The sequence below is a fragment of the Nyctibius grandis genome, chromosome 10, assembly GCF_013368605.1.
Source record: "Nyctibius grandis isolate bNycGra1 chromosome 10, bNycGra1.pri, whole genome shotgun sequence".
NCBI lineage: Eukaryota > Metazoa > Chordata > Aves > Nyctibiiformes > Nyctibiidae > Nyctibius > Nyctibius grandis.
Genome location: NC_090667.1, coordinates 19,306,729 through 19,331,010, shown reverse-complemented (window position 1 = coordinate 19,331,010; position 24,282 = coordinate 19,306,729). Strand labels below are relative to the sequence as shown.

General features: G+C 68.6%; 1 protein-coding gene across 1 annotated transcript; it reads left to right on the top strand.

The window, feature by feature from the left end:
• Positions 1–8,748: 8,748 nt before the first annotated feature.
• Positions 8,749–23,809, top strand: SLC38A3 (solute carrier family 38 member 3). Its single transcript, XM_068408972.1, has 16 exons — positions 8,749–8,878; positions 16,635–16,786; positions 16,944–17,025; positions 17,124–17,239; positions 17,747–17,820; positions 17,905–17,997; positions 18,094–18,175; positions 18,998–19,080; positions 19,237–19,295; positions 19,701–19,874; positions 20,009–20,088; positions 20,648–20,748; positions 20,850–20,974; positions 21,362–21,506; positions 21,951–22,054; positions 22,156–23,809. The coding sequence occupies exons 2-16, from the start codon at positions 16,677–16,679 to the stop codon at positions 22,258–22,260; spliced, it is 1,533 nt and encodes a 510-aa protein (XP_068265073.1). The 5' UTR covers positions 8,749–8,878; positions 16,635–16,676; the 3' UTR covers positions 22,261–23,809.
• The last annotated feature ends 473 nt before the right edge of the window (positions 23,810–24,282 follow it).

Genomic DNA, 24,282 nt, shown 5'->3' with positions numbered 1-24,282 from the left:
TCCTGCCCAGCCCGGTGCCCGGCGTCAGGCTCCCCTCTGCCCCGAACGGCTCAGAGCTCGCCCGGGTGCCAGCCAGGCCAAGCCCTACCCGGGGCCGAGCCGGCAAGCGGGGTGGAGGAGCCAGGGGTGGGAAGGCACCCGGTAAAACCCCCTTTCCCATAAACCAGCACCTTGGGGAAGGGGCATCGCTTGGGGAGCCCCCCAACATGGCCATGCTGGCCCTGGCCTCCCTGGCTGGGACAGGGCTCGGGGTCCCCACTCAGCTGCGGGGTGAGGGGGACAAGGAGGTGGCACATGCCTGGCATTGCCCCACTTCCCTTTCGGGACCATGTCTGAGCCACCCGGCACCCAGCGCCCACCGAGGGGAGACAGGGACCAGTCATCCCCCCTGGGGAGCTCCACCACCCCAGCCCCCCGACCCCGCGGTCCCCCTCGGCACAGCAGCCCGGTGCTCCGTGGCCACCGTCTCACCTGCTACGGCGTGTGGGCTCTGCCGGAGCTCGCCTGCCTCCTCGCCCCGTGGGTGAGCCGGGGCTGCGGCTGTCGCCTGCTCTTTAAACCCCAAATCCCCGGTGCTGGGCGCCAGTCCCTCCAGCGGCGGGGGCGGAGGGAGGGGACACAAAGCCCCGGTCCCTGCTCCCGGGACGGCACCAACAAAAGGCGACTGTGTCCTGTGTCCTCCCCGTGCACCCAGCGACCGGGCCGGCAGTTCGGGTACAGCCCCTCGGGACCCCGGGGCTCCCCTGGGTGCTGCCACCCCCTCCGCCTGCGCTGGGAGGGTGGGAGAGGTGTGGACGAGCTCTGGGTCCCCGATCGCAGCCATGGAGCATCCCAACGTCCCCAAGGACCCGTCCCTGGCTGCTTGGTCCTGTCCCTGCCTGGAGGGGTGCCAGGGTGAAGGCGCTCGTCGCTGTCCCCCCGCCTCATCTGCTTCTGCAAAGCCCGGCCCAGCAGGGCTGGAGGAGGAGGAGAAGGAAGGGGACATGGCTGCCGTCGCGGTGCCCATGCCAGGGGGACTCACCCCGCGGGACCCCCAGAGCCCTGCCCTGCTGGGGCCGAGGGGCCGGGCGGCTGCCTGCGAAGCATCACTGCGGTCCGAAGGCCGGGAGCAGCCTGTGCCGCCTCATTAACGCGGGGTAAATGTATAACGAGCTCTCGGCCGGGCCGGGGCAGTTTGAGCCGCATGGCTCCTCTCGCCCACCCGGCATGCCGGGACCTGGGGATGCGGTGGCTTTAGCCCAGTGCAGCCGGGGCAGGAGGGAGAAGAAAGGTCTGTCTTGTGGCCAGACACGTCGGGGTGACTTCAGCTGGGAGGAGCGGAGCGGGCAGCGCACTGGGCTGGGAACAAGGGCATCCCCGGAGGAGGGAGGCTGACCTGTCGCCCACGCCTGCCCCTGCCTCCGCAAGCAGGGCTCAGGGTGCCGGCTGGGCGCCAGGGCGAGGGAGCCGGGCTCTGCTCCACGGTGCCCGCTGGCATGGGAGGCAACGGGCACCGATTTAATAAAAAAAAAGCCCAGGAACTTCCATCTGAAGGCAAGAAAATGTTTGTTTTTCTGCTGCAGCAGTGACCGGGCGCTGGCATGGCTGCCCCAGGGGCTGGGGGGCCAGGACGTGTGGGGTGAGAGGGCTGTTGGGGAGACACGGGCCTGGGCGGACACAGGGGTCACACGAGTGTGATGGCGTGGGGGGTCCTGGGGGAGCCCCAGCAGGGCCAGGCAGGGTGCAGGCAGGAGCAGGCAGGGCGCAGGCAGGGCGCAGGCAGGGCACAAGCAGGAGCAGGCAGGGCACAGGCAGGGCGCAGGCAGGGCGCAGGCAGGAGCAGGCAGGGCACAGGCAGGGTGCAGGCAGGGTGTAGGGAGGAGCAGGCAGGACGCAGGCAGGGCGCAGGCAGGGCGCAGGCAGGGCGCAGGCCGAGGCCCGGCCGTGCCGCCGGCTGCCGTCAGAGGGCGGTCGGGGCCCGCTCGGCCGGGCCGGGGCGGGGCTGAGCTGGGCCGGGGCGGGCCGGGGCCGTGCCCGCGGGGCGGGGCCGAGCCCGCCGTGGGGCAGCCGGGCGCTGCCGTGGGGCAGGCGGTGGCACTTCCGTGCCCAGCCTGGCCCGACGTGGCGGGGCAGGGGCAGGGGCAGGGGCAGGGGCAGGGCCAGCACCGGGCAAGGCGCAGGCGGCCCGGCCGTGCTCGGTCCGGCGGCGGGGCCGGCCCGGGCTCCCCCCGCCCACGCCGCGGCGGGGTGGCGTGTCCCCGCGTGGGCCGTGCCCCGCGGCCCCCGGCGCCGTGCCCCGCGGTTCACCGGCAGGAGCCGGGAGCGGCCGGCCGGCGGCGGGGCTCGGTGCCGTCCGTCCGCGGCCGCAGCGGCGCGGTCACCTTGCCGGCGGCAGGACGGGCAGCGCTGGGGCGGCCGCCCGCGCCCAGCACACGTGGCCCGTCCTCCCCGAGGACGAGCCGGAGCTGCGGTGCCAGGAGGGTGGCTGGAAGCCCGCGTCCCCCGTCCCCACCCTGGCCACGGCGCAACCATGAGCACCGCTGCTGGTGGCGGCATCCGCCGTGCCCGTCCCGGCCACCTCGGCCGTGCTGCCTGCGGCCGGCCGAGCCCCGTGTGGGTGACGGCTGGGACCCGCTGCCCGCAGGCAGGGTGGGGGGCCCAGAGGTGCCACGGAGCAGGCGGCGGGGGGGCTTTGGGGGGCGTGGGGTGTGCTGAGGGGAATGGGTCCAGAGCTGGCCTCTGGCATCTCCCCGGCGGGAGCGGGGTGCCCCTCCGGCGGGGGAGCTCCGGGAAGGGGCCGGGGGGGCATTTCCATGAAGCGCTGTGCTCTGCCAGCGGGGAAGGGTTTCAGGGAACGGGACTGTGGGGTGAGCACGTGGGGCGGCTGGGCAGGGCCGGGGCACGTGCCCCTGGCGCATGCTGGCTGCTGCCGCCAACCACCTGCCCTGGCTGGCCCGCAGCCCCTGGGGACTGGCCCAGCCCCACGGCAAACAGCGCTGAACTGGGCGAGCCGACCCCTGGACTGGGCAAGGAGGGACTGCCCTGCACCCAGGGCCAGCAGTCGTGGGGCTGCCCCGACTGTGCCTTGGCGCTTTCCCTGCTGTGCTGGCCGCCTCGGCACAGCCCCTCTGCCAGCACGGTGGGCGCTTACGCCAGATCCTGCTCCCTCCTCCTGGCTCCAGGCTTAGCCCCTGCAGTCCCCGCGTTCCTTCTTGGCTGTGGGGCAGCCCCCTGGCAGCACTGGGCATGGCGGTGCCATCAGCTCTGCTCGGCGGTGGGGGTCCTGGGGACAGGAGTGCCGGGGGTGCCAGGTGCCTGAACACGTGCTGCAGTGGCGGGGGCTGGCTGGGGCTGTTTTCCTCTCTGTTTGCTCGGCCGTGGGGACTGCCAGCGATGCGGATCAAGGCCGGCGTCCCCCAGGCAGCCAATTGTTGGCCAGCTCAGGGGGGAGGGAGAGGGGCAGCCGCTCTGGGGCTTTCCCAACCATGGAGGGGGCCACCATGCCAGTGTTGCCCAGCCTGAAACAATGCCAGGCTCAGCCCACCCAAGCACAAGCCTGGGCGATGTTGGTTGGGACCTGGGGGTGCCCACCGGGACGCTGGCACCCAGCACTCACCGGCTGCCCACTGCTTGGGGCAGCCGCCCCCCAGGTCCCCCCGCTGCTGGAGCTCGGGGACCTCGGTGCTGGGGGACGTGGTGGCCTCGGTGGCATAACCTTTTGTGCTTCTCCCGCTGAATCCATTTTGCTGACGGGCCATGAAAGGGCCTTTATCCCCTCTCCTGCTCGTGGCCAGATCACACCCGGCAGGACCCTGTGCCGCTGTCTGGCCCCAGGACTGCCAGTCACCCCGGCGAGGGTGGGGGCCCAGCACAGCCCTGCTGGTGCCTCCGGCAGGGAGCCGGAGCAGACCGCAGCTTCACCGGGGCCGCTCGAGCCCTATCTTCTCCTGGGCTGGCTCTGGACCGACCGCTGCCCCTGGAGAGAGGAGGGACACGGCTCTGGCCACCTCTCCATTTTTGGCCTGGTTATTTATATCTTTAAACAAGGATGCTACAGTCGTCTGAGCCGAAAGGCGTCCCCGGTCCTCCCCTGCTCCCCGGTCCCCAGCTCCCCAGCCATCTGCCGCCCGGGCCCTGGGCAGTGCGCCTGCCCCCGCCCGGGGCTCCCCCAGCGGCCTCTGTGCTCCTGACAGCTTGCTGGGGAGCTCAGGGTTGAACAGGAGATCCCCCTTCCCAGGCGCTGTGGACCCCCCCAACACTGCCCCACGTTTCCTTCCGCTGCCCCATGCCGGAGCCCTGCTCCTGCCCTGCTAAACATTAACCACCCTCCCTGGCTGCGGCTCGGCCCTGGACCTGGTGTCCCAGGGGTTTTGGCTGGGGGTCTGGCCCTGCGCTCAGCCCAGGTGGGTTTTGGGGTGTAGGGCAGCCCAGTCCTGCTGTCCTGTGCTGCTGGCATCACCCTGTGCCTCCTCAGAGGCCCTGGGAGCTGCCTGGGCTCCCTCACCGTCCTTGGGGAGCCTGGGTGGCTGCAATGTGGGATGCTGAGCTCCCTGTGGGATGGAGGACCCCGGGGCTCGGGGACATGATGGAAGGTGACTCATGGCCCAGAGAGCCTCAGGCCCCGTGCAGCACCGCCAGGGGTGCTGGCGGGTCCCCTGATCCCCCTGCAAGCAGGGGTGCCCCAGCAGAGCGGGGCCCTGGCACCATCCTAAGGGATTGCTGCCTGAGCATCCCTCCAGCAGCTGGTACCCAGCACCCTTTTGCCCACCCGAGGGAGAACACTGCCAGCCCCATGCCCGGCTTTCCAGTGGGATGTGGGGAGCAACAGAGCCCAGCAACTGGGCACACTGGGGAAATGGGTCAAGACTCAGAGGAGCTGGCCCAGAGTGGGGCACTGGGTCCAGACATTTCAGGAGCATCATGGCCACTCGGGCTCATTTGCCTTTCCAGGCATTTAAGTTGCATTTAAAGGCATTAAAGTCCTTGCTAAGGCCTTGCTTAATTGCCTTAAAGGCATTTATGCCCTCGCTGCAGGATGGCAAGCCCATGGGAGCAAAGCCCCTGGCCCTGGTGGGGCTGTGGGTGCTGCCAGTGGGGACATGGCTGCCCTGCCTGGGTGGCAGAGATGAGCGGGCTGCTGCTGGCCCCTCTGCGGGTGACAGAGGGGACCGTCCCCCTACACCAAGAGGAACAGTTTGTTCTCTTAGGGCTCAGGGCATCCTCCTGCCCTCAAGCGCTTCCGAGCAGCCATGGTGCTTGATGGCTGGAAGCTGGAGGAGCCTGCGTGGGACTGGTGTCCCAGCAGGGGCTGCGGGAGCTAGGGCGCCCCGGGACCCCCCTCCAAACCCCGCAGTGCTGCGGGGAGAAGCAGCGGGGTTACCCCGGGGCTTGTCCTTGGGTCCTTGGTTGCTGGTGCGGTGCTTGGCAGGGAAGCGATTGAGCACAGAGATAACCCACCCTTCGGGTCTGCTGAGCGGCGCTTTGCTTCTGGCTTCTGTAAAGTTAATTGGTTTCGAGGTTCCAGGAACAAACGAAGGAGAAAAACCCACTCTCCCGACGTGCGGGATCATTGAATGCTCTCTGGCGAGTTATAATTGCAAATCATGTTTTGAAATCGCATTAACCAATTAGCCCTTGTTGTTGTTGTGCCCTGCCACATGACAGCGTGTGCCGCGAGGGAGGCAGCGGTCAAGGGCGAGGGACGGGGGCCACGAGCTGCCCCCTGCCGGCTCCGGGCCTGGGCACCATGCTGCCAGCATCGGGGGGCTTCTGTGCAGGAGGTGGCTGGGGGGAGGAAGGGTCCTGCCCTGGGTACAGCCTCGGGCAGGTGTCACCCCGGAGTCCCCCCAGATCATGCCTCTGGCCACAGGCATCCCTCTCCTCCTGACACTGGTGTTCCCAGCCCCTTTTGTGCCCCGCTCGCTCCCTGGTGATGGGGTTGGGGGGCAGCGGGGGTCTCAGAGCCCCCACCGGGTGCCAGGGCTGTGCCTGTAGGATGGCTGGTGCCGGGGACCAGAGGCACCCGCTGGCATGTTCCTGGCAAGGACAAGCGCCGGGAGGCTTCTTGCTCAAGAGGTCACGGTGGTGACGGGGGGGCACAGTGCTTGGGCTGCAGATCTAACCGTTATCTCTGCCCTATCTCCCTGCCATCTCCCATCTCGGCCCTGGGAACAGCGGGCAGCGGCAGGCAGCGGGCGCAGAGGCTGGGCGAGCAAACCAAGCGTGACAAGGAGAGCACGCCCTGGCCATGCGTGGCACCCACTCCTTCGTGGCTGGGTCCTGGTCGGCCTCGTCTCACGCCGGGATGCTCTCGAGGCTCAGGGGTTTTATGGGCTCACTTTAATCTGCTCGATCTCTGAGCGTGGCTGAAGGATAATAAATAGGGCATGTGTTGGTTGGGGGGATTGGTGAGAAGGCAAACTGCGCGGGGATGGGCTGCGGGCGAGGGCTGCGGCATGGCACGGCCGGCATGGCGCTCAGCTCCCCGCCACCGGCGAGGCAGGATGCTGCTGGCGGGACACGCCGTGCCGCGCTCCCCCAAAGGCTCCTCACATCCGGGAATCCCACGTCAAACTTTCCAGACAGCCAGAGAAAACCGCACGGCTGCAGTTTCACAATCCGCTGGAGCCCCGGCACTGCCCTGACACCACCAGAGCCAGCAATGAAACTGCCCCGGGCTCTGCCGGGGAAGCACCATCGGCCGGGGGGCTCGGGGGGCCGAGAGGAGGGTCTCAGCCCACCCTTCTCGAAGGCAGCCCCCAGCCGTGGCGAGGGGACCAGTCCCCATGTTGGCTATCCCCTGCGAGGGGACCCATTGGGCCAGGCTCTGGGAGGTCTGGGGACGTTGTCGCTCCCTTTCCCTCCTCTCCTTCTCACTGCTTTGATTTTCCACAAAGCTTCAGCTGGGCATGGTGGGGACGGCGTGGCCATCTCCTCTGCCCAGCTGTCACGGAGGAGGTGATGGATAGGGATGTCACATGCCAGAGGACAAGAGAGGGGACAATAAACAGGGGGCACGGCTTCATTTGTGCCGAGAGGAAAAGGCGAAGGGCAGCGTTTGGAGGCTGGGGAGGAGCGGGCAGGCTCTGAGTCGCTGCCGGGCACCCCGGCCCCCACCATGCCCACCCCACCGGTGGGCGCTGCTCCCCACGTGCCACGGGGCTGTGCTGCCTGTCCCCATCCCCAGCTGCCTGCGCTGTGTTTGCTTACAGGGCGGCAGCTCTCGGCCTCCTTTACAACTCCCAGCAAGGTGCGTTGCCGCCCGTCCCCAGGGATGGCTCCGCACCGGTGCCACGTGGCTGGTGCCCGCCTTCGCCAGGGCAGGGGAAGGGTTAAGCGGATGGCTTGAGCCCAGCCATGCCCATGGCTCTGGGTGCCTCCGACTCCCCCCTCACCACCCTGCCAAACCTGGCTGCCTCCGGTCCCCCGGCGTGCCAGCCAGCGCTGGTTCAGCACTTACGCATGCTGCTGTTATTAGAAATTAGTTAATGGATGTCTCCGGCCAAAGGAGAGCGGCAGTAACAGGAGCCATGGGATTGCCGGGAGCGCAGAGCTGCCACTTGAATATTTAACGTCCCACGGCCGGGCGAGAGGGTGCCACTGCTGCCGGCGGGGGCGAGGGGAGGCTTTCCTCCCGGCCAGCCCGATGGCAACGCTCGCCGCCGGCCGGCGGAGTCCTTTCCATCCCAGGCCGCCCGAGGCTTCCCGAGGATTTATGAAAGATATGCGTAACACAAATAAAGCCTCCCAGTGACGCGCGGAGCTGTCCTGCCAACGTGCGGCGGCTGCGCGGGGCTCGCTGCTCTGCACGGGGAGCTGGGGGCATCGAGCCCCTGCCTCGCTGCAGCGTGGACCCCAAAGATTTCCTCCGAAGTAAAAGCCAGGCAGGGCAGAGGAGCAGGGTGGCCTGCTGAGTGGGGCAGGAGGAGGTCTGAGAGTGACAGCCCTTTGGAAGGGGCAGGGAACCTGCGGGGACATGGCTCTCCCTGCAGGGCATGGGATGCTCTTGGGAGAAGAAATTTCCTCTTTGGGGCACTTTCGTGGGGATAGACCCCAAAATTTGGTCTCCATGAAAAAAGAGGTGTTTCAGCAGGGAAGTTTGCCAGACCGGAGGAGAGGACTGGGCTGGGATGATCCCATGCGGATGGTTTGCTCCCAGCATCTGGAGGTGCCTGGGCGGCCACTGCAGGGGCAGCAGGCACCCCTGAGCAGGGCAGCCAGCCGGGCTGCTTGAGCTGCCCAGGCCGGGGAGAGAAGCTGGCCGTGGGGGGAGCTGGGGAGGACCTTCCCCGCTGCCGGGTGACTCTGCCCCTTGCTAAGAGGGGAGAAGACCCAGTGCCCGCACTTGACGCCTTCTCTATTTAGCCCTTCAGATTACATCAAAGCAACTGTGATGGTCCCTTTGCTTTGAGTGCCGGCTGCTGGCCTTCGGCAGCAGCCCCTGGGTGCACCGAGCGGTGATACTTGGTGGGGTGGTGATACCCGGTGGGGTGGGGATGCTTGGTCGGGTACCGATGCCCAGCGGCGTGGGGATGCCCGGTGGGACACTGGTGCCCAGGGGGTGGGTGATGCCCGGGGGGTGAGCGATGCCTGGGGAGTGGCCATGCCCGGTGAGGCACCCCTGCCCGGAGGGACAGCGACAGCCGATGGGGCGGCGGGCGAGGCGGGGCCGGGGCCGGGCCGGGCGCGCTCCCCCCGCGGCCGGTCCCTCCCCGGCGCTGCCCCGGCGGCGCGGAGATTGGGAGCCGCCGCGCTGGGGGCGGGCCCGGCTCCGGTTTAATCTCCGGCTCCGCCGGGATTACGGCCGCAGGATAGGCTCTAATCCGCGGCACGGCAGGGCTGGCCACCGGGGGCTGCTCGCCCCAGCCCGCAGCACAGGCACCGCCGAACAGGGGGGCAGGTAAGTCCCCACCAGTTCGCCCCCAGTCTCCCCAGTTCGCGCACCCCCGTGCTTTTTGCCTTCTCCTTCGGGCAACTCCGTGGCTGATGGCTGCCGAGGGCTTGTACCCCTCGCGTCCCCTTAGCCCCCCAGCACCCCACCCTAGCTCCCCCCCGACCCATGTCCCTTCGGCCCCCGCCCGCCCCACTCTCCTCCCGCAGCCCGACGCTCCCCTGCTCCCTCCTCCTCCTCCTCCTCCTCCTCCCGGAGCCGGACAACTCCTCCCGCCACCCCCGGCAGCACCGGGGGAAGGCTCCGGGGCTCCGGCAGCCCGGGCAGGTGGCAGCGCCCCGGGGCTGTTTGCTTTGCTGTGCTCCTGCCGCTTCCCTCTCCAGCCGCCGAAACCCTCCCACGGGTGGGGAACAAATCCTGCGAGGGCAGAGGGACGGCAGAGCCCTGCCATGCCGCCTTCCCACCCTGACGCCCGGGCAAAGCGGTGCCGGGGGGGGTTCGGCATCGCCACCCGCTTTGCTGATAATAATAATAACAAACCAGCCCCCAAACCCCCTTTTCTTTCCCTTTTTTCCGCTTTAATTTTTAATTGCCCATGGGAACGACATATGTTTCTTAAGGCTGGACGCGGTCGTGGCCGGGATCGGGTGTCAGGGTGCTGGGGCGAGGAGCGGTGCGCAGCGGGGGACACTGCTGGGGAGAGCGATGCTGGGTGCTGCGGGCGCTGCCGGGCTCGGCTGGGCCATGCGTGCGGTGCTTCGCCAGGCCCGGGTATTTATAGAGCCTGGCTGGCCGGGACGGCCATGCGGAAAGGCAGGCGGCACATTGCGTTCCCGCTGGCCACGCACGTCCCTTGCCAGCCGGCGCGGTGGCCTGCTCCGCTCGAGGTGGCTTGTGAGCGTCCCGCCAGAGAGGAACCTTCCACGAGGGGAAAATGAGGCACGGCAGGCGGCTGCTGGTCCCGGGCTCCCCGCGCTGGGGGCTGGCTCTGTGGTGGCACGGGCGAGCCAGGGGACCTGGCAAGTCCCCGGCAGGTGGGATGGAGGGGAGGCAGAGCCCCGGTGCGGGGCTGAGCCCCGGCTGGCTGCGGAGGGCACGGCTGTGCTGAGCCGCCGCGGAGGAGACGGGGAATTTTCCACTGGCGTTTGGATCAGGCCCAAGCTGAGCCGTTAGACCTGCCTGGTCCCTGCTGCCAGCCACCGGCACGTGTTAGCACCCCGGCTTCGTGGGAGCACCCCAGAGAAAGCCTCGTGTGCCCCATGCCGCTGCCCTGTCCCCCAGAGACCAAGTGCCAGCGTGCCCTGGCTCTGCTGGCCAGGGATGCTGAGGGGCAGCGGGGGCACCCCGGCTGGCCCAGGGGCAGCATGGGGGGGTGCCAGCACCACGGGGGACCCTGGCCAAGGCGCAAAGGTCCCCGCAGAGCCCGGCCGCGCTGCAGCTGTAATCACACGCCGGGGCCGCAGCCACGGCAAACAAACAGGCACCGGCGGAGCCTATTTTCCTTGGCGCATGGGGACGGGGGGAAGAAGCGGGATCCCACGGGCTCCTCGGGAAACGCAGCCCTTGAGAAAACAGAGGTGGGCTGGGGACAGGACGGGCCCCCCGTGCCCCCGGCACTCCTCGCCGCATGGCTCTCGGCCGCCGCACGCCTCCCCAGCTGCTGATGCAGGTCCAGGGCTGGCTGGGTCCCCCATGCTAGCAGGGGACAGCCAGCCTGGTCCCGCCAGGCCAGGGAGCAGGTGCCAGGCTGGCGGGGTGGCCCAATGGTGACAGTGGCAGGGCTGGGGGCAGCAGTGGTCCCATTGGGCAGGTGGCGGCCCCTCATTGGGACCGGGTGCTGTGCTGGGGGTGCGGGGGTGGCAGGGGCCACGCAGGGCTGTGGCTGAGGTCGGTCCCTCCTGGTGTCCCCAGCGCTGCCTGCAGCAAATGGCAGCTTGGGATTTTTGCCATCGACCACTCGGTGTTGTCCAGCCAAGGCCAGGTGTGTTTTAGGGAGTCGGAACTCATGGAAAGCATCTTGCTTCCAAAGTGAAATGCGTCTCCAGAGGTGCAATAGAAAACCCAACGTGTTTTTTTCAGGCGTTACCTGCCCATCGGTCCCCGCAGTGCCACCATCTGTGCCACCATCCTCCCCGGGTGGTCCTGAGCTCCGGACAGGCAGGGCATTGGCTTTACATTTAAAGCAAAACCCAACATCCAGCCTAGAGTTGGCTGAGATGCTTTGGGCTCGGGCCGCCGCCTCCCCGAGCCTCCCTCAGAGCCACGCTGGGTGCCACTGGCCTCGTACTGTGCCCACCCTGTCCCCATCCCTGTCCCCCCATGCTGCCAGCTGCCTCTGCTGCCTGAACTTGTCCCACACGGGCTCAACCCCTTCCTTCCACGCCGGGTTGTGTCAGCAGCAGCCTGGGCTGTCCCGGGGCTGGGCACAGCTCCCCTTGCCTGGCCTCAGTTTCCCCACCGCTCTTCCCAGCTCGCCTTGGTACTGGTGCTTGGATGCGGGAGGACCTGGCGTGAGGGTGGTGGCTGGTACCCACACCACAGCCCCTTGGTCCCCCTGTGGCCCCATCCTGGGGTGTGTGGCTGGCAGGGGGTTGCTGTGGCCAAGCCGTGCCATGGCTCTGGCACAGGAAAACCCTCCCCATGGCCCCCAGGTGATGTTTGGCTCTGCCACCCGCTTCCCCATGGTGCCTTTCCCCTCCCCGGTGTGTCCCAGACCCCAGCAAGTCCATTGCTGTGGGACGGTGCTGGGGCCGGTGGCCACGAGCCAGCGCTGCTGCTGTCACGCTCTGCCTGTGGGCACGTGCCTGGGCTCGGGCAGAGCCGTCCCCAAGGACACGGGTGCTGCTTGTGCTCTTCGAGGGAAGACCCCGGATGGACACTTCTCCCTGCACGGCACGGTGGGGATGGCCTGGAGCTGCCAGCGCAGGTGTCGGTGCTGCCAGAGCCCTGCTAGCTGGGACAGCGGCTTCGAGAGCCACTTGCTCCTTCTGGCCACTGCCAGTTCTGCCCCGGCCAGAGCGCCTTGGCATCGCCTGGCCTGAGGCTGAGCCATGGTGTGGTATTTGGAGCTGAAACCCCAGGTCACCCCATGGCTAGGTGAGCCCAGGAGCGATGGCCACGCTGCCCAGCTCGTGCTGGGACCATGGTGGGGGCTGACTGGCATGGCTGTCTGGTGGGGCTGTCCCATGAGGGTCTCTGGTGGGGCTGTCCCATGAGGGTCTCCAGCAGGTCCATTTGGGGAGGGTGTACAGTGGGGCTACCTAGAGGGGCTCTCCGGCTGTGCACTGGGCAGGTTCTCTCCAATCGTCCCTCCCCATGACCGCTGGTGTCCCCGTGCACAGGGGAGTGCACCCCAGAGCCCTCACCCCAAAGGTGAGGTACCTGTCTGTGCCCCTGGGCAGCCACATTTGCCCTTCTGGGTGCTGGCTGGCCCCGGGGAAGGTGGGATGGTGGCACTGCCTTTGCTTGGCTGTGAGGTGGCGGGGGGCAGAAATGCCGTAGGTTTAAAAACAGGTTTGAGGTGCTAATTTTAGGAAGGCGGCTCAGGGGGAAAGCCACGTCTGTGTGTGCTGGGGGAAGGGCAGGCCCTGCTCCCGCAGGGTCAGGGTAGCTCTGCTCCCAGAGCCCGGGCTCCCAGGGCTGCCCCGGGGAGGGGGATTGTCTGTGGAGGGGCAAGGGGAGGTGAGGGGGGGTCCCTGCTGCGTGTGCCTGCCCTACTGCGGCCAGCCTCCCTGGGGAGGTGATGTCCAGGCACCCCCGAGGTTCGGGCTGTTGCCCCAGCTCTGCCAGTGTGCCCGCACACCCCTGTGCCCACGGCGGTGCCGGGGGCTGACCAGGGACCCCAAGCTAGGGGTCACCCCATCCCCAACAGCGGTCCGGGGGACTGTGGGTCACCCTGTGCTCAGCAGAGGTGCCGGGGGTAACACCAAGGCTGGGGGCTGATGGCGGTGGGGGGACACGCCTGGCGGTCCCTGCCCGCTTGCCCACGCTGCCCGTCTCTCCGGGAGGGCTCTGTCCCCAGCTCAGCCCCAGGGAACATGAGCCCTGTGCGTGCCTGGCTCCGCTGAAACCCGAACGGCCGCCTGGGCACCGGGCACGGCTGGGGGGGCCTTGCTGCCGGCCCCCGGCACACACCGGGTTACCTGGCTGCGAGCACCGGGGCCGGCAGCTGCGGAGGCTGGGCCCTAAAGCTGGATTACCGCCCGGAATAGTCCTGCGGCCTCGGCCCCGGCGGGGGCGGATTAGCCGGGATCCATCTGTGGAGGAAGAGGAGATGGGGAGGGGGTGTCTGCCCTGCGAGGGTCCCCAGCCTGGCGGAGCACCCACCCGCTGCCAGGGAGATCGGTGCCTTCGTCCCCCAGGGTGAGGGCAGCGCGTGCCCACGGATGGGTGTCATGGGCTGCGGGGACGTGGGGGGTCGTCGCAGCCCGGGCTGGCACCGCATGGCACGGGCAGGGCTGGTGGGCAGCGGCTGCCCGTCCCCATGTGCCATGCTCCGGCGGGCACTGTGCCGTGCTGAGGCTTTGCCGGGGGACCCGGCGCAGCTCAAAGGCCAGGCTTTCCCAGGGTGACACGCATCCTCCTCACCACGCTGCCGGGTGCGATGTACCCCCCCATCCGACACGTCCCGCTGGCGCTGCCGGCAGAGCTCCCCTGCACCGGCCCCCCTCTCCCGGCCGTGACTTGCTCCCAGCTGGGATTTTCCACCTTTCAAATAAAGTCTGGGTGGCAGCGAGGTGTGGGGCAGAGGGTTGCAGCTCCTTCCAGGACCGAATCCCTCACCGCGGTGCCCTGGCCCCCCGGGAAAAGCTGGCAGGGGTCTGGGACAGGGTGAGCCCAGGGCAGGGCAGGGATGTGGGAGCCCTGGCACCCCACACATGTGTCCGCATCCCAGCGAGGGGGGGTCAGGCATCTGTGCTGGCCGGGACGCGGCGTGCGAGACCCAGCGTAGGCCGCCCTGGTGCGCAGACGTGGCCGGCGGGGAGGGTACGTGCAGCCCCACGCATACGGCTCAGCGTCCCCGCGGGGGGGCTGCAGGACAGCGCTCGGGCTGCCTGGCCACGCCGGAGGGTTGGTGGGGTGGACAATGTCCCCAGTGTCACCGAGCAGTTGGGACAGCAGGAGCAGCCCCCCGGAGAGCTGGGGCTGGGTAGGGAGAAGCAGGAGGTCTCTGTGCAGCAGGGCTCTCCCTGTCCTCGTCACCCGGGGCCAGCAGGCAGCGGAGACGCGTGCGCCGGGAAATCAGCGCAGCTGGCTCGGCACCCCCGGGGACGTGGCCCTGGGTACCACAGCGGGGGATTCTGTGCCCACGCACGTGGCCGTGCCCACGCCATCAGGGTGGGCGAGCAGGCGCTGGGGCTGGTGGTCAGGAGGGGGACGATGCTGGGTGGCACATGGGTGTGTCCATATGTCCAGCGCAGCAGCAAGGATGGCAGCATCCCGTCCATGTGGTGGCACGGCAGCCCCGCGACGGGCTGGGACACCGCGGGCAGAGATCCCCGGGGAGATGCTCTTTGCCCAGGGTGGAGGGTCCCCAGCTGAGGTGGGCACACAGGGGTGAACCCGCTGCCCCCAGCCCTGGGGGGACCCACGCCACCCCCCCGGGGCCATCCGCTGCTCCACGTATTTGTTGTTCTGCCCGGCCTTATCACAAGGCAAACAGCGGCGGGCAGGGCACGCTCTGCCGGATCGAAGCATCTCCCGTTCCCCCCCCTTTCATCTCCCCCCGCCCCCATTCCCTGGCCACCACTGCAGGGACACCCTGGCCGAGGGGCAAAGGCCAGGGCCAGCCAGGGAGGTGGCAGCGAGTGGTTCCAGGTCTGTGCCGGGGCTGTGCCGGGGCTGTGCCAGGGCCGTGCCAGTGCTGCCCAGCGGGAAGAAGCGTCTGGGTGGCTGCGCTAAGCCCAGTGCATGCGAAATGAGCCCGTCCGTGCTGCTTGCTATTCTGAGAGGCGCTCGGGGGACGAAGCTGGTATTTCCTGAGCTGCCCAACGAGGTGTAATTATAACCTGGGAGAAGAAAGGGGCTGCAGAGGAGAGCGCCCAGGCTCGACCGGGGAGCGGGCAGGGGGAGCGGGGCAGCTCCTGCCCGCCGCCGGAGGGGTGCGGCGGAGCCCTGCCCGCGGGCAGCCCAGCGGTGCTGGGGGGCTCGGGGAGCTGGTGGTGGAGCACCGGGGATCTGGCAGCCCCCCTCAAGCCCGGCACCGGGAGCGGTGGGTTCGGCGATGCCTGCCCGCGGCAGCGGGAAGGCGCAGGGTTAATGGTGGCGTTTGGACGTGCTGGCAGCCGCCTCCGTGCCTGGATCCGGCCCAAGCGGAGGCCTAGCGAGGGGATAAATCATCGCCCAGCGCCCGCCCTGCGCTTCCCTCTCTTCCCCCGCACTGCTGAGCCTCCCTGCTCTGGTGCCCCCTGGCCTGCGCCCTGCCTCAGTTTCCCCTCCGTGCTGGGTGCTGCAGGTGGGGTGGCCCGGCCGTGTGCCCCCCATCCTGGGCCAGCCTTAGGGCCTCAGCCCCCCGGCACTGCCGGTAGCCAGCACATGGCCTGGGATGACCCTGCCAGGTCTCCTCGGTGGCCTGGATGGGCAGGGACAGGCAGGGCAGTGTCTCAAGGGCTGGGAGGTGCTGGCGCTTGCGCCCAGCCATGGCATCCTTCCCCTGCGTGCCGGGGGGCTGCCGTCCCTGGTGTCTGCCCAACTCGGCAGTGCCTTGGGAAGACTCGCCTGGTCCCTGGGGCCACCTATCTCCTGGGAACACAAAGGCTGGCGTGTCCCCTGGTCACCCAGCGGGGACCCCAGGCACTGGGGTGACGGGGCAGCAGCATCCTCCCGGCGCTGGGGACCACACCGCATCCCAGCCAGCTCTCCTATCGGGTTGGGTGGCATCGTCCCTTGGCCAGACGTGGCCCCAAAGTGGAGGCACCCTGGCCGGCCGGACAGGACCGCAGCCCCCCGGGGCTTCAGGGGATAGGGGGGGACCCTGCCCCGGCTGCCAGCCTGCCCCAGAAAGCCACCCTGTGCCGTTTCCCAGCAGGGCAGGGAGGGCCGGGGCTCGCACAGAGGCAGCTTTGTGCGGCGTGCCAAGGTGTCCCTCGCTCGGCAGCCTGGCTGCCTTCCCCTGCCAAGGAGCTGTCTCCCGGCCCCGCGCTCTTTCCTGCTCCATTTGTCCAGCCCTGACGTGCCCCCCAGCCCTCTGCCTTGGCATCCCGGCAGCACCGGCCCCGGGCGGCGGGACGCGGGCGAGCCCTCCGTGCTGGGCAGCGCCGCCGGCTTTACGTAACGGCGGTGGCTGGGGGGTCCCCGAGCTCCCTGCCCTGTCCCCAGCTGCCCTCCCAAATGCCCCCGCTCGCCTGTCAGCACCCGTCTCTGGGAGGGGAAACTGAGGCACGGAGCTGAGAGCTGCATGGACAGAGGCTGTGGGGCTGGGCTGGCGCCGCGCTGCGGGCAGGGGAGAGGAGCGGTGCCACGGGGTGGGCTGCGGGATGGCTGGCCAGGGGAGGGGACGGTCCCCCCGGGGACCCTCACGGGGCGGTCGGAGCTGGGGCGAGCTCCCGGGGCGTTGTGTGCTGGGCAGGCGGAAGGGAGAAGCCCGGTGGCGGTGATGCCCAGCCGGGCACCCCTGTCATCCCCGGGGGCCTGTCCCTGCGGTGCCCCCAGCACCGGTGCTGAGCCTGACGCCAGCATCCCTGGTGGGTGCGGGACCTGTGGGACCCCAGGCCAGCCCCTCCAGCGCTCCTGCCCAGAGCCGGACCTCTGTTGCCCCCTCTTGCAGAGCCCGAGGAGAGCCCGCAGCGAGCCCAGCCACCTCCCCGCCATGGATGCCACGGACGTGCCCCTCCAGGCTGAGATGGTGGATCTGGTGCCCAACGGGAAGCACGCGGCCATGCTCACCGCCTCCAGTGTCCCCTCGCTGCCGGGTGACAGGTAGGGGTCTGGGACCAAGCCAGGGTGCCAGGGGCTCGGAGGGTCCTCCCGGCTGCTCCCTGCCCTTGCGATGCCAGCCGGCACTGCCCGGGCACGGGGCAGGGCATGGCGGCTCCCAGCTCTGCTTCAGCCTCACCCCCCTCCCTCCGGCGGCCAGGTTTGAGGAGAACCAGCCCGTGGCGGAGATGGAGGAGTTCCTGCCCCACGGCGCCGAGAAGAAGCAGACGCACTTCACCGACGTGAGTATGGGCACGGGCACTGTGGTGGTGGTGGTGGGGTGGGTGTAGCTCCCGGTACAACCGGTGCGTGCCCTCCCCATCGTGTCTCGTGCGTGCAGTTTGAAGGGAAGACGTCGTTCGGGATGTCCGTCTTCAACCTGAGCAATGCCATCATGGGCAGCGGCATCCTGGGGCTGGCCTACGCCATGGCCAACACCGGCATCATCCTCTTCCTGTGAGTGCCGCGGGGGCGCGGGTGGGGGTCTGGGTGTGGGGGGCTCCTCCAAGGGATCAGTGGGTGCCGGGGTGCAGGCAAGAAAGGGGTCCCTGCCTTGGGGTGATGCAGGGACCGGCGTCCTGCTGCCTGAGCAATGCTCGTCCCTGGCATGAGCCTGTCTGCCACTGCTGGGTGCTGTGCCACCCTGGGGAGGAGGAGGAGGATGAAGGCTTTCTTTCCTTAATACCAGACCAGATTTCCCCACGCGGCCCAAAGAATGTGGGTGCTGCCCCCCCCCGGGCATGGGGACGTGGACCCACAGGGCTGGGGCAGCCCCATGGCTGTGGGGTCCCTGCACCCTGCGGCCCACCCGCCCCGTGAGCCCGCAGCCGGTGCCGAGGCGAGGGGCTGGGTGGCCGGCGGGGATGGCTGCTGCAGGCAGAGCCTGCCCTCTCGGGGTCTGCCCCATGGCCTCGTCTGAGCCTGGTGCTGTGACCTGCTGGTGACGGCGTTGTCCTCCTGCAGCTTCCTACTGACGGCGGTGGCCCTGCTCTCCAGCTACTCCATCCACCTGCTGCTCAAGTCGTCCGGCATCGTGGGTGAGTGCCGGTCCCCCAGCGGGGCCGTGCCAGGGGGTCCCCTCTCTCCCGACCCTCACCCAGCCACCGCTCCCTGTCCCACAGGCATCCGCGCCTACGAGCAGCTGGGCTACCGAGCCTTCGGCACGCCGGGGAAGCTGGCCGCGGCCATCGCCATCACGCTGCAGAACATCGGAGGTGAGGACGGGGCTGGGGGGCGACCTGGTGGGGCTGAGGGCGGGGGGACATGGGCCCGGAGCACCCAGCACAGCACGACCTCGCTCTGCCCCGCAGCCATGTCCAGCTACCTGTACATCGTCAAATCCGAAGTGCCTCTCGTCATCCAGACCTTCCTCAACCTGGAGGAGAAGACCACGTGAGTGCTCCTGCCCGCGTGCCTGCCCCCCGGGCGGGCGCGGGGGCTTCGCCTCCAGCTGTGCAGCCCGCGGCAGGGATTTAGGGCCATTAAGCCACTACTATTTTTGATAACTGTCAGTGGGATTAAACCGGGCTGAACTTCCAATCCCTGCTCCTCGCATCCCCTTGGGATCAGGCTTTCCTCCTTGAGCAGAGCCCCGGGGCTGCGGCGGGGGGGATGGGGGCTCTGGTTGGGAATGGGTCCCCCCCACGCTGTACCCACGTCCCCACCCAGTGGCATGGAGGGGGGAAGCCGGGCAGATGCTGGGCAGAGCTGCCACTGGGGCCTCCACCAGTCTGGGACTGGGCATCCCAGCAAGGCTGGACCCCGGCTGCTCTGGGGTGCTCGACCGCATGTGGCACCGTGGCTGGGGAGGGGTCCTGCCCTGCGGGAGGCCGGGGGCATCTCCTTCTGCCTGGGGTGTTGAGGACCTGGCTGAGCCCCCTCACAGGTGGTGATACCCCGGGCTGCCCACGGGCAAACGTGTGCTGAGAACAGCAGGTCTCAGCCTGCCCACAGCAGCTCTAGCCCTTGGGGGTGCACCACTATGGGGTAGGCAGGACCCCAGCTCAAGGGCCCCCAGGGATGCTGGCCTCAGGGCTCTCAGGGGTGCCAGCCTCGGGGGATGCCAGTGTCCCTGGGGATGCCAGCCCAGTGGTCCAGAGATGCCAGGTCTGGGGTCCCTGGGGCCGCCAGCTCTGGGGTCCCCATGGATGGCAGGATGCCTGTGCCTCCTGTGCCCCGGCAGAGCAGGGCGGTGAGCAGGGCCTCTGCTTCTAGGGACTGGTACGTGAACGGGAACTACCTGGTGATCCTGGTTTCCGTCACCGTTATCCTGCCCCTGGCCCTCATGAAGCAGCTCGGTAAGTCGGGGGCAGTGCTGCGTGTGGCACCGGGCTCCGGCATCCCGGGGCTCCCACGAGGTGACGGTGCCAGCCTGGGGGGGTGGGCAGCGAGGGGGCACCCACCCAGCGTGGGGGTCCTGCCCGCGCCCACTGGCCGCTCTCTTCCCTCCTCAGGCTACCTCGGCTACGCCAGCGGCTTCTCCCTCAGCTGTATGGTCTTCTTCCTCATCTCGGTGAGTGCCGGCACGTGTCAATGGCTCAGGGTGCCAAGCACCCTCCTGCCGGCGTGCGTGGCTCCGCCGGTGGGCAGCCGGGCTGCGTGCCCTGGGAACAGCGGGGTCAGTGGGTACTCGGGGCTGTGGACACGCCGTGGCAGCGCTGTCACACTGCTGGGTTATTTTGGGCTGAAGGATCTGGGTGCCGCAGAGAAGGTGCCGGAGGGGTCTCTGTGCGTGCGGCCCCTCCACGTGCCGCTGCCCCACTCTGCCCCGCTGCCCACCCTCGCAGGGGCAGGCCGGGGGACCAGCGTTGCCCTGGGGCACCACCGGCAGAGGGTGCCCCATAGAGGGGTCTCTGCAGCTGGTGCTGGGGGGTGGTGGTGCCGGTCACTGACTGTCCCCGTGTGCCCCCCACCCCAGGTCATCTACAAGAAGTTCCAGATCCCCTGCCCGCTCCCCGAGCAGGGGGAGAACCTCACGGGCAGCCTCAACGCCACCCCCGTCAGCACCAGTGACTACCAGAATGGCTACACCGTCCTCCAGGGGCCTGACCAGGGCTCCTGCATCCCCAGCTTCTTCACCCTCAACTCCCAGGTGGGTGCCCGGGGTGCGCCCCTGGGGCTCCGGGTGAGCCCCCACCCCATGCACCCCATGAAGGCGGGTGGTCCCAGCGCTGGCAGCACCCGCTGGCGTGGCCCCCGGCGCTCAGCTGCCCTCCTCTCGCGCAGACGGCGTACACCATCCCCATCATGGCCTTCGCCTTCGTCTGCCACCCCGAGGTCCTGCCCATCTACACCGAGCTGAAGGAGTGAGTCCTGGGTGGAGGCACCCAGGGAGGGGGTGGGCTTTGTCCGGTGCCCACCTAAAGGCAGTGCTGTCCGGGTGTGGGACCTGCACCGGGGCATCATGGGGAGGTGGGTGTTGTGACCCTGGGTGGGTGATAGGACCTGGGATGGGTGATATCAGTCCCAGGAGGAAGGTATGACCTGGGATGGGTGGGTGGGTGGTGGGTGGTATCACCCCTGGGAGATTGGTGATATAACCTGGGGTGGGTGGCTGGGTGGCTGGTTGGTGGTGGGTGGTATCACCCCTGGTAGGTGGGTGATACAACTTGGGATGGGTGGTGGGTGATATGACCCCTGGAAGGTGGGTGTGATGACCCAGGCTGGGTGGGTGGGTGGGTGAGTGGCTGGTGGTGGGTGATCCGACCCATCACGCAGCCCAGGAAGGAGAGTGCAGCCCCTCTCCACACAGCCCCTGTGCACCGCAGGGTGCTCCGGCATCACCCCTCCTTGCTGGGCGGGTGCTTGGTGCTGGCGGGTGCCATGGGGCGGTGGGGGCCGTGCTGAGCCCACCGTCTCCTGCAGCCCCTCCAAGAAGAAGATGCAGTGCATCTCCAACATCTCCATCACGGTCATGTACCTCATGTACTTCTTGGCTGCCCTCTTCGGCTACCTCACGTTCTACGGTGAGCCCTCGGGGAGGGGGCCGGGGGCACTGCCGGCAAGCCGGCACTGGGGCGATGGCGGTGCTGGGGCTGACCCGGCGGCTCTCCACTGGTGCCCGCAGGGCGCGTGGAGTCGGAGCTGCTGCACACGTACAACAAGGTGGACCCCTTCGACGTGCTCATCCTGTGCGTGCGGGTGGCCGTGCTGACGGCTGTCACCCTCACCGTCCCCATCGTCCTCTTCCCGGTGAGTGGCCCTGCGGGGATGTCAGGTGGCACTGCCACCCCTGGCTGCCACAGGGTTTTGGCACCAGGCTTTGGGAGGGGAAACTGAGGCAGCTATGGGGCTGAGACCCAGGGACAAGGTGGCAGGGATCGGCAGGGCTGCAGGGATTGGGGAACGGGTCTGACTGGGTGTCAGGGACAGGGCTGGGGCAGGGGCAGGGGTGATGGGGACCAGCAGGGCCGTGGGGACAGGGCTGGGAAGGGGGGACAGGGACCAGCAGTGCCATGGGCACAGGGCTGGGGCAGGAGAAGGGGTGATGGGGGCCAGCAAGACTATGGGGACAGGAGAAGGGATGGGCCCTGGCTCCAAGGATGGAGCGTGTCACCCTGTCCCCGTCCCTGTCCCCAGGTGCGCCGGGCCATCCAGCAGATGCTGTTCCAAGGGAAGGACTTCAGCTGGATCCGCCACGTCACCATCGCCGTGGTCCTGCTGACCTTCATCAACCTCTTGGTCATCTTCGCCCCCTCCATCCTCGGCATCTTCGGCTTGATCGGTGCGTGGCAGCGCCCTGCTCCTGCCCCCCCTTGGGCGCTGGGTCTTACGGGCAGCACGCCAGCCCCTGCCCCCTCCCCGTGCCTCAGTTTCCCCCTCTCGCCTCGCCAGGACCAGGTGGCATGTGGGGCGTCCCCCAGCCCTGTCCCTGTCCTGGCAGGCTGGCTCCCGTGGCGCGGTGCCGGCCGGTGCTTGCTCTTCCCCCGGCCATTTCCCGTGATCCCCCAGCCGGGCTCCCCCGGCTCGGTGCCCGGCTCGGGGCCAAGGTCCTGGCTGCGGAGCGGGGGCGTGGGAGCGGTGCCAGGACACAGCGTCCCTGGGTTCCTGGAAGGCTTTGCCAGAGACCGGGGTGGCGGGGGGAGGACAGGACCTGTCCTGGCAGCCAGCCTGGCAGGGCTGAGCCACGGGGCGGGGCCTCTGCCCGCTCTGTCCCCATCTGCTTCAGGTGCCACCTCCGCTCCCTGCCTCATCTTCATCTTCCCCGCCATCTTCTACATCCGCATCATGCCCAAGGACAAGGAGCCGCTGCGCTCCACCCCCAAAGTCTTGGTAAGCGGGGGACACGGATGGGGACAAGGATGGGGGTCCCGGGGCTGGGCTGGGGGCCCCGTCGCCCTGGCAGTCCCTGACCCCCTGCCCTGTCCCCGCAGGCTGCCTGCTTCGCCCTCCTCGGGGTGCTCTTCATGATCATGAGCTTGAGCTTCATCATCATCGACTGGGCCACAGGCGGGGGGAAGAGCGGCGGCAGCCACTAGCCGGCACCGGGTGCCCACGCCAACCTCCCCCCCACCCACTGGTGCCCCAGGGAGAGCCGGCCCCAGGCTCAGCCCCTGTGCCACAGCCCCACCGGGCTGCCCTGGCGACCCGCTGCCGTCGCTGCCCATCACCCGTGGGGGTGGTGAGGGGGGCATGAGCCACGGCAGGCGCGGGGACCCCCCGACCTGTGCCCGGGATGGGGCAGCGAGCCTGGGGCAGGTGCTGTGCCCCCCCTCCCCGCTCCAGCGGGTACCTTCCCTGCTCCGCGCCTCAGTTTCCCCATCTGTAAAATGGGGACAATAATACTGCCCTACCTCACCGGGAGCTGGCTGTCAGCTGGAGCTCGTCTCTGCCCACCCCGAGCCGCCGGCAGCGGGCGCTGACAGGGGCACTGGGCACTGCCCACCGTGGGGGCCGAGGACCGGGGCACCTTCCTGCCCACCCAAACAGCATTGAGAGCCCTGATGAACAGTGTCCACGGGGGGCTGGAGTCTGGTGGGGTGGCCAGACCCCTGGCAGTGCCCGTGCTCAAGCCGCTCACCCTCTTCGTCTGTCATCCCCCGGTCCCCAGCGAGATGCCACCCCACTGCCCCGGCATTGCGGGGGAGAGTGTGGTCCTGCTGCCTTGGCTGGCGGTGTCCCTGCCGCTCTTGAGCCCACCGGGGGAATGGTTGGCTCCCGGTGCCCGCAGACAGGACCCCGGTGATCCCCAGGCCACGCTTGGGAACTGGCCGCATCGCTGTGGGGAGGTGGCACGCACGCCGGGGGCTTGGTGCCCGCTGGCATCCTGCCCGTGCAGCGGCTTGGCTGCCCGGGGCCTGGCCCCTCCGAGGGGTGTGCATGGGGGGCACGAGGGGGCTGGGGGGCAGCGCTCACTGGGGGCCAGCTCGGGGCTCTAGAGCCACCTCCCTGTCTGCGTGCCCAGATGCCAGGATGATGGGCACCGCTGCAACCCAAGCTGGCCCTGCTCACCTTGCACCCAGGGCCAGCACCCAGGCCCCCGCAGCCCTCTCCCACCCCCCCAACAGCCCCCCCCACCCATCCATGCTGCCGGGACCCTCCCGTGCCATGCCAAACCCCGGAGAGTGGCTCTCCCGGCCCCCCGCCTCCCTCCCCCGGCGGGGCGGGGGCAGCCTGGCAGGGTGGGCAGCGCGGCTGGGGGGGGGCTGCCCCGCAGCGAAGTACATAAGAGACGTATTTTTTTACCAGGGTGGTGGAGGCGGGGATGCTTTTTATAAATACTGTATATAAGAGTAGATCTTTTTTAATCCGTTGTGTTGCTCTGGGTAGCTCTGTATGATGTACATATCTATATGGGGCGGGGGGCCGCGACCTGGCACCACTGAGCGAGGGGCACCGCTGCGGACCCTCGCCATCGCTCCGGGGCTGCCTGGCCCTGGAGTCCCCGTCCCCATCCCTGCTGCCCCATGGCCACCCCTGTGCCGTGCTGGGGGGTGACGCTGTTAAATTATCCGTGGGGGCGATGCCTGTGCTGGTGAGGAGGCCGGCCGGCGGAGCCCCGGCACCGAGAATAAAGGTGTGAACGTGCCCAGGTCTCGGGCGTCACTGGGGCGGGCGAGGAGGTGGCACGCAGGCTGGCACCCGGCACATAGCATCCCGGGACAGCACGGACATACGGACACTTGTGCATGTGGATGCACAGACGGACATGTGGACAGCAGGGACATACGGACATGCACGCACAGAGTCAGCGCACGTGGGTGCACGGGCATACAGCGGGACGGCACGGACATACGGACACACGTGCGCAGGGTCAGCGTGAATGGGCAGATGTACAGAGGGACAGCACGGACGTATGGACGCAGATGCACGGGGTCAGTGGACATGTGTGCATGGATGTACAGCAGGACAGCATGGACGTACGGACAGGCGTGCACAGAGTCAGGGCACACGGACACACAGCGGGACAGCACGGACGTACAGACTCATGCACAGACATACAGCAGGACAGCACGGCCATACAGACACGTGCACATGGATGCACAGGCGTACACGGGGAC

Bases quoted from the DNA above. Each gene is read 5' to 3' on its own strand.
- SLC38A3 (XM_068408972.1), top strand. From the start codon at position 16,677: ATGGATGCCACGGACGTGCCCCTCCAGGCTGAGATGGTGGATCTGGTG. The intron at 19,081-19,236 runs GTAAGTCGGGGG...TTCCCTCCTCAG, and splicing joins GGCCCTCATGAAGCAGCTCG to GCTACCTCGGCTACGCCAGC. The intron at 19,875-20,008 runs GTGGGTGCCCGG...CCTCTCGCGCAG, and splicing joins TCTTCACCCTCAACTCCCAG to ACGGCGTACACCATCCCCAT.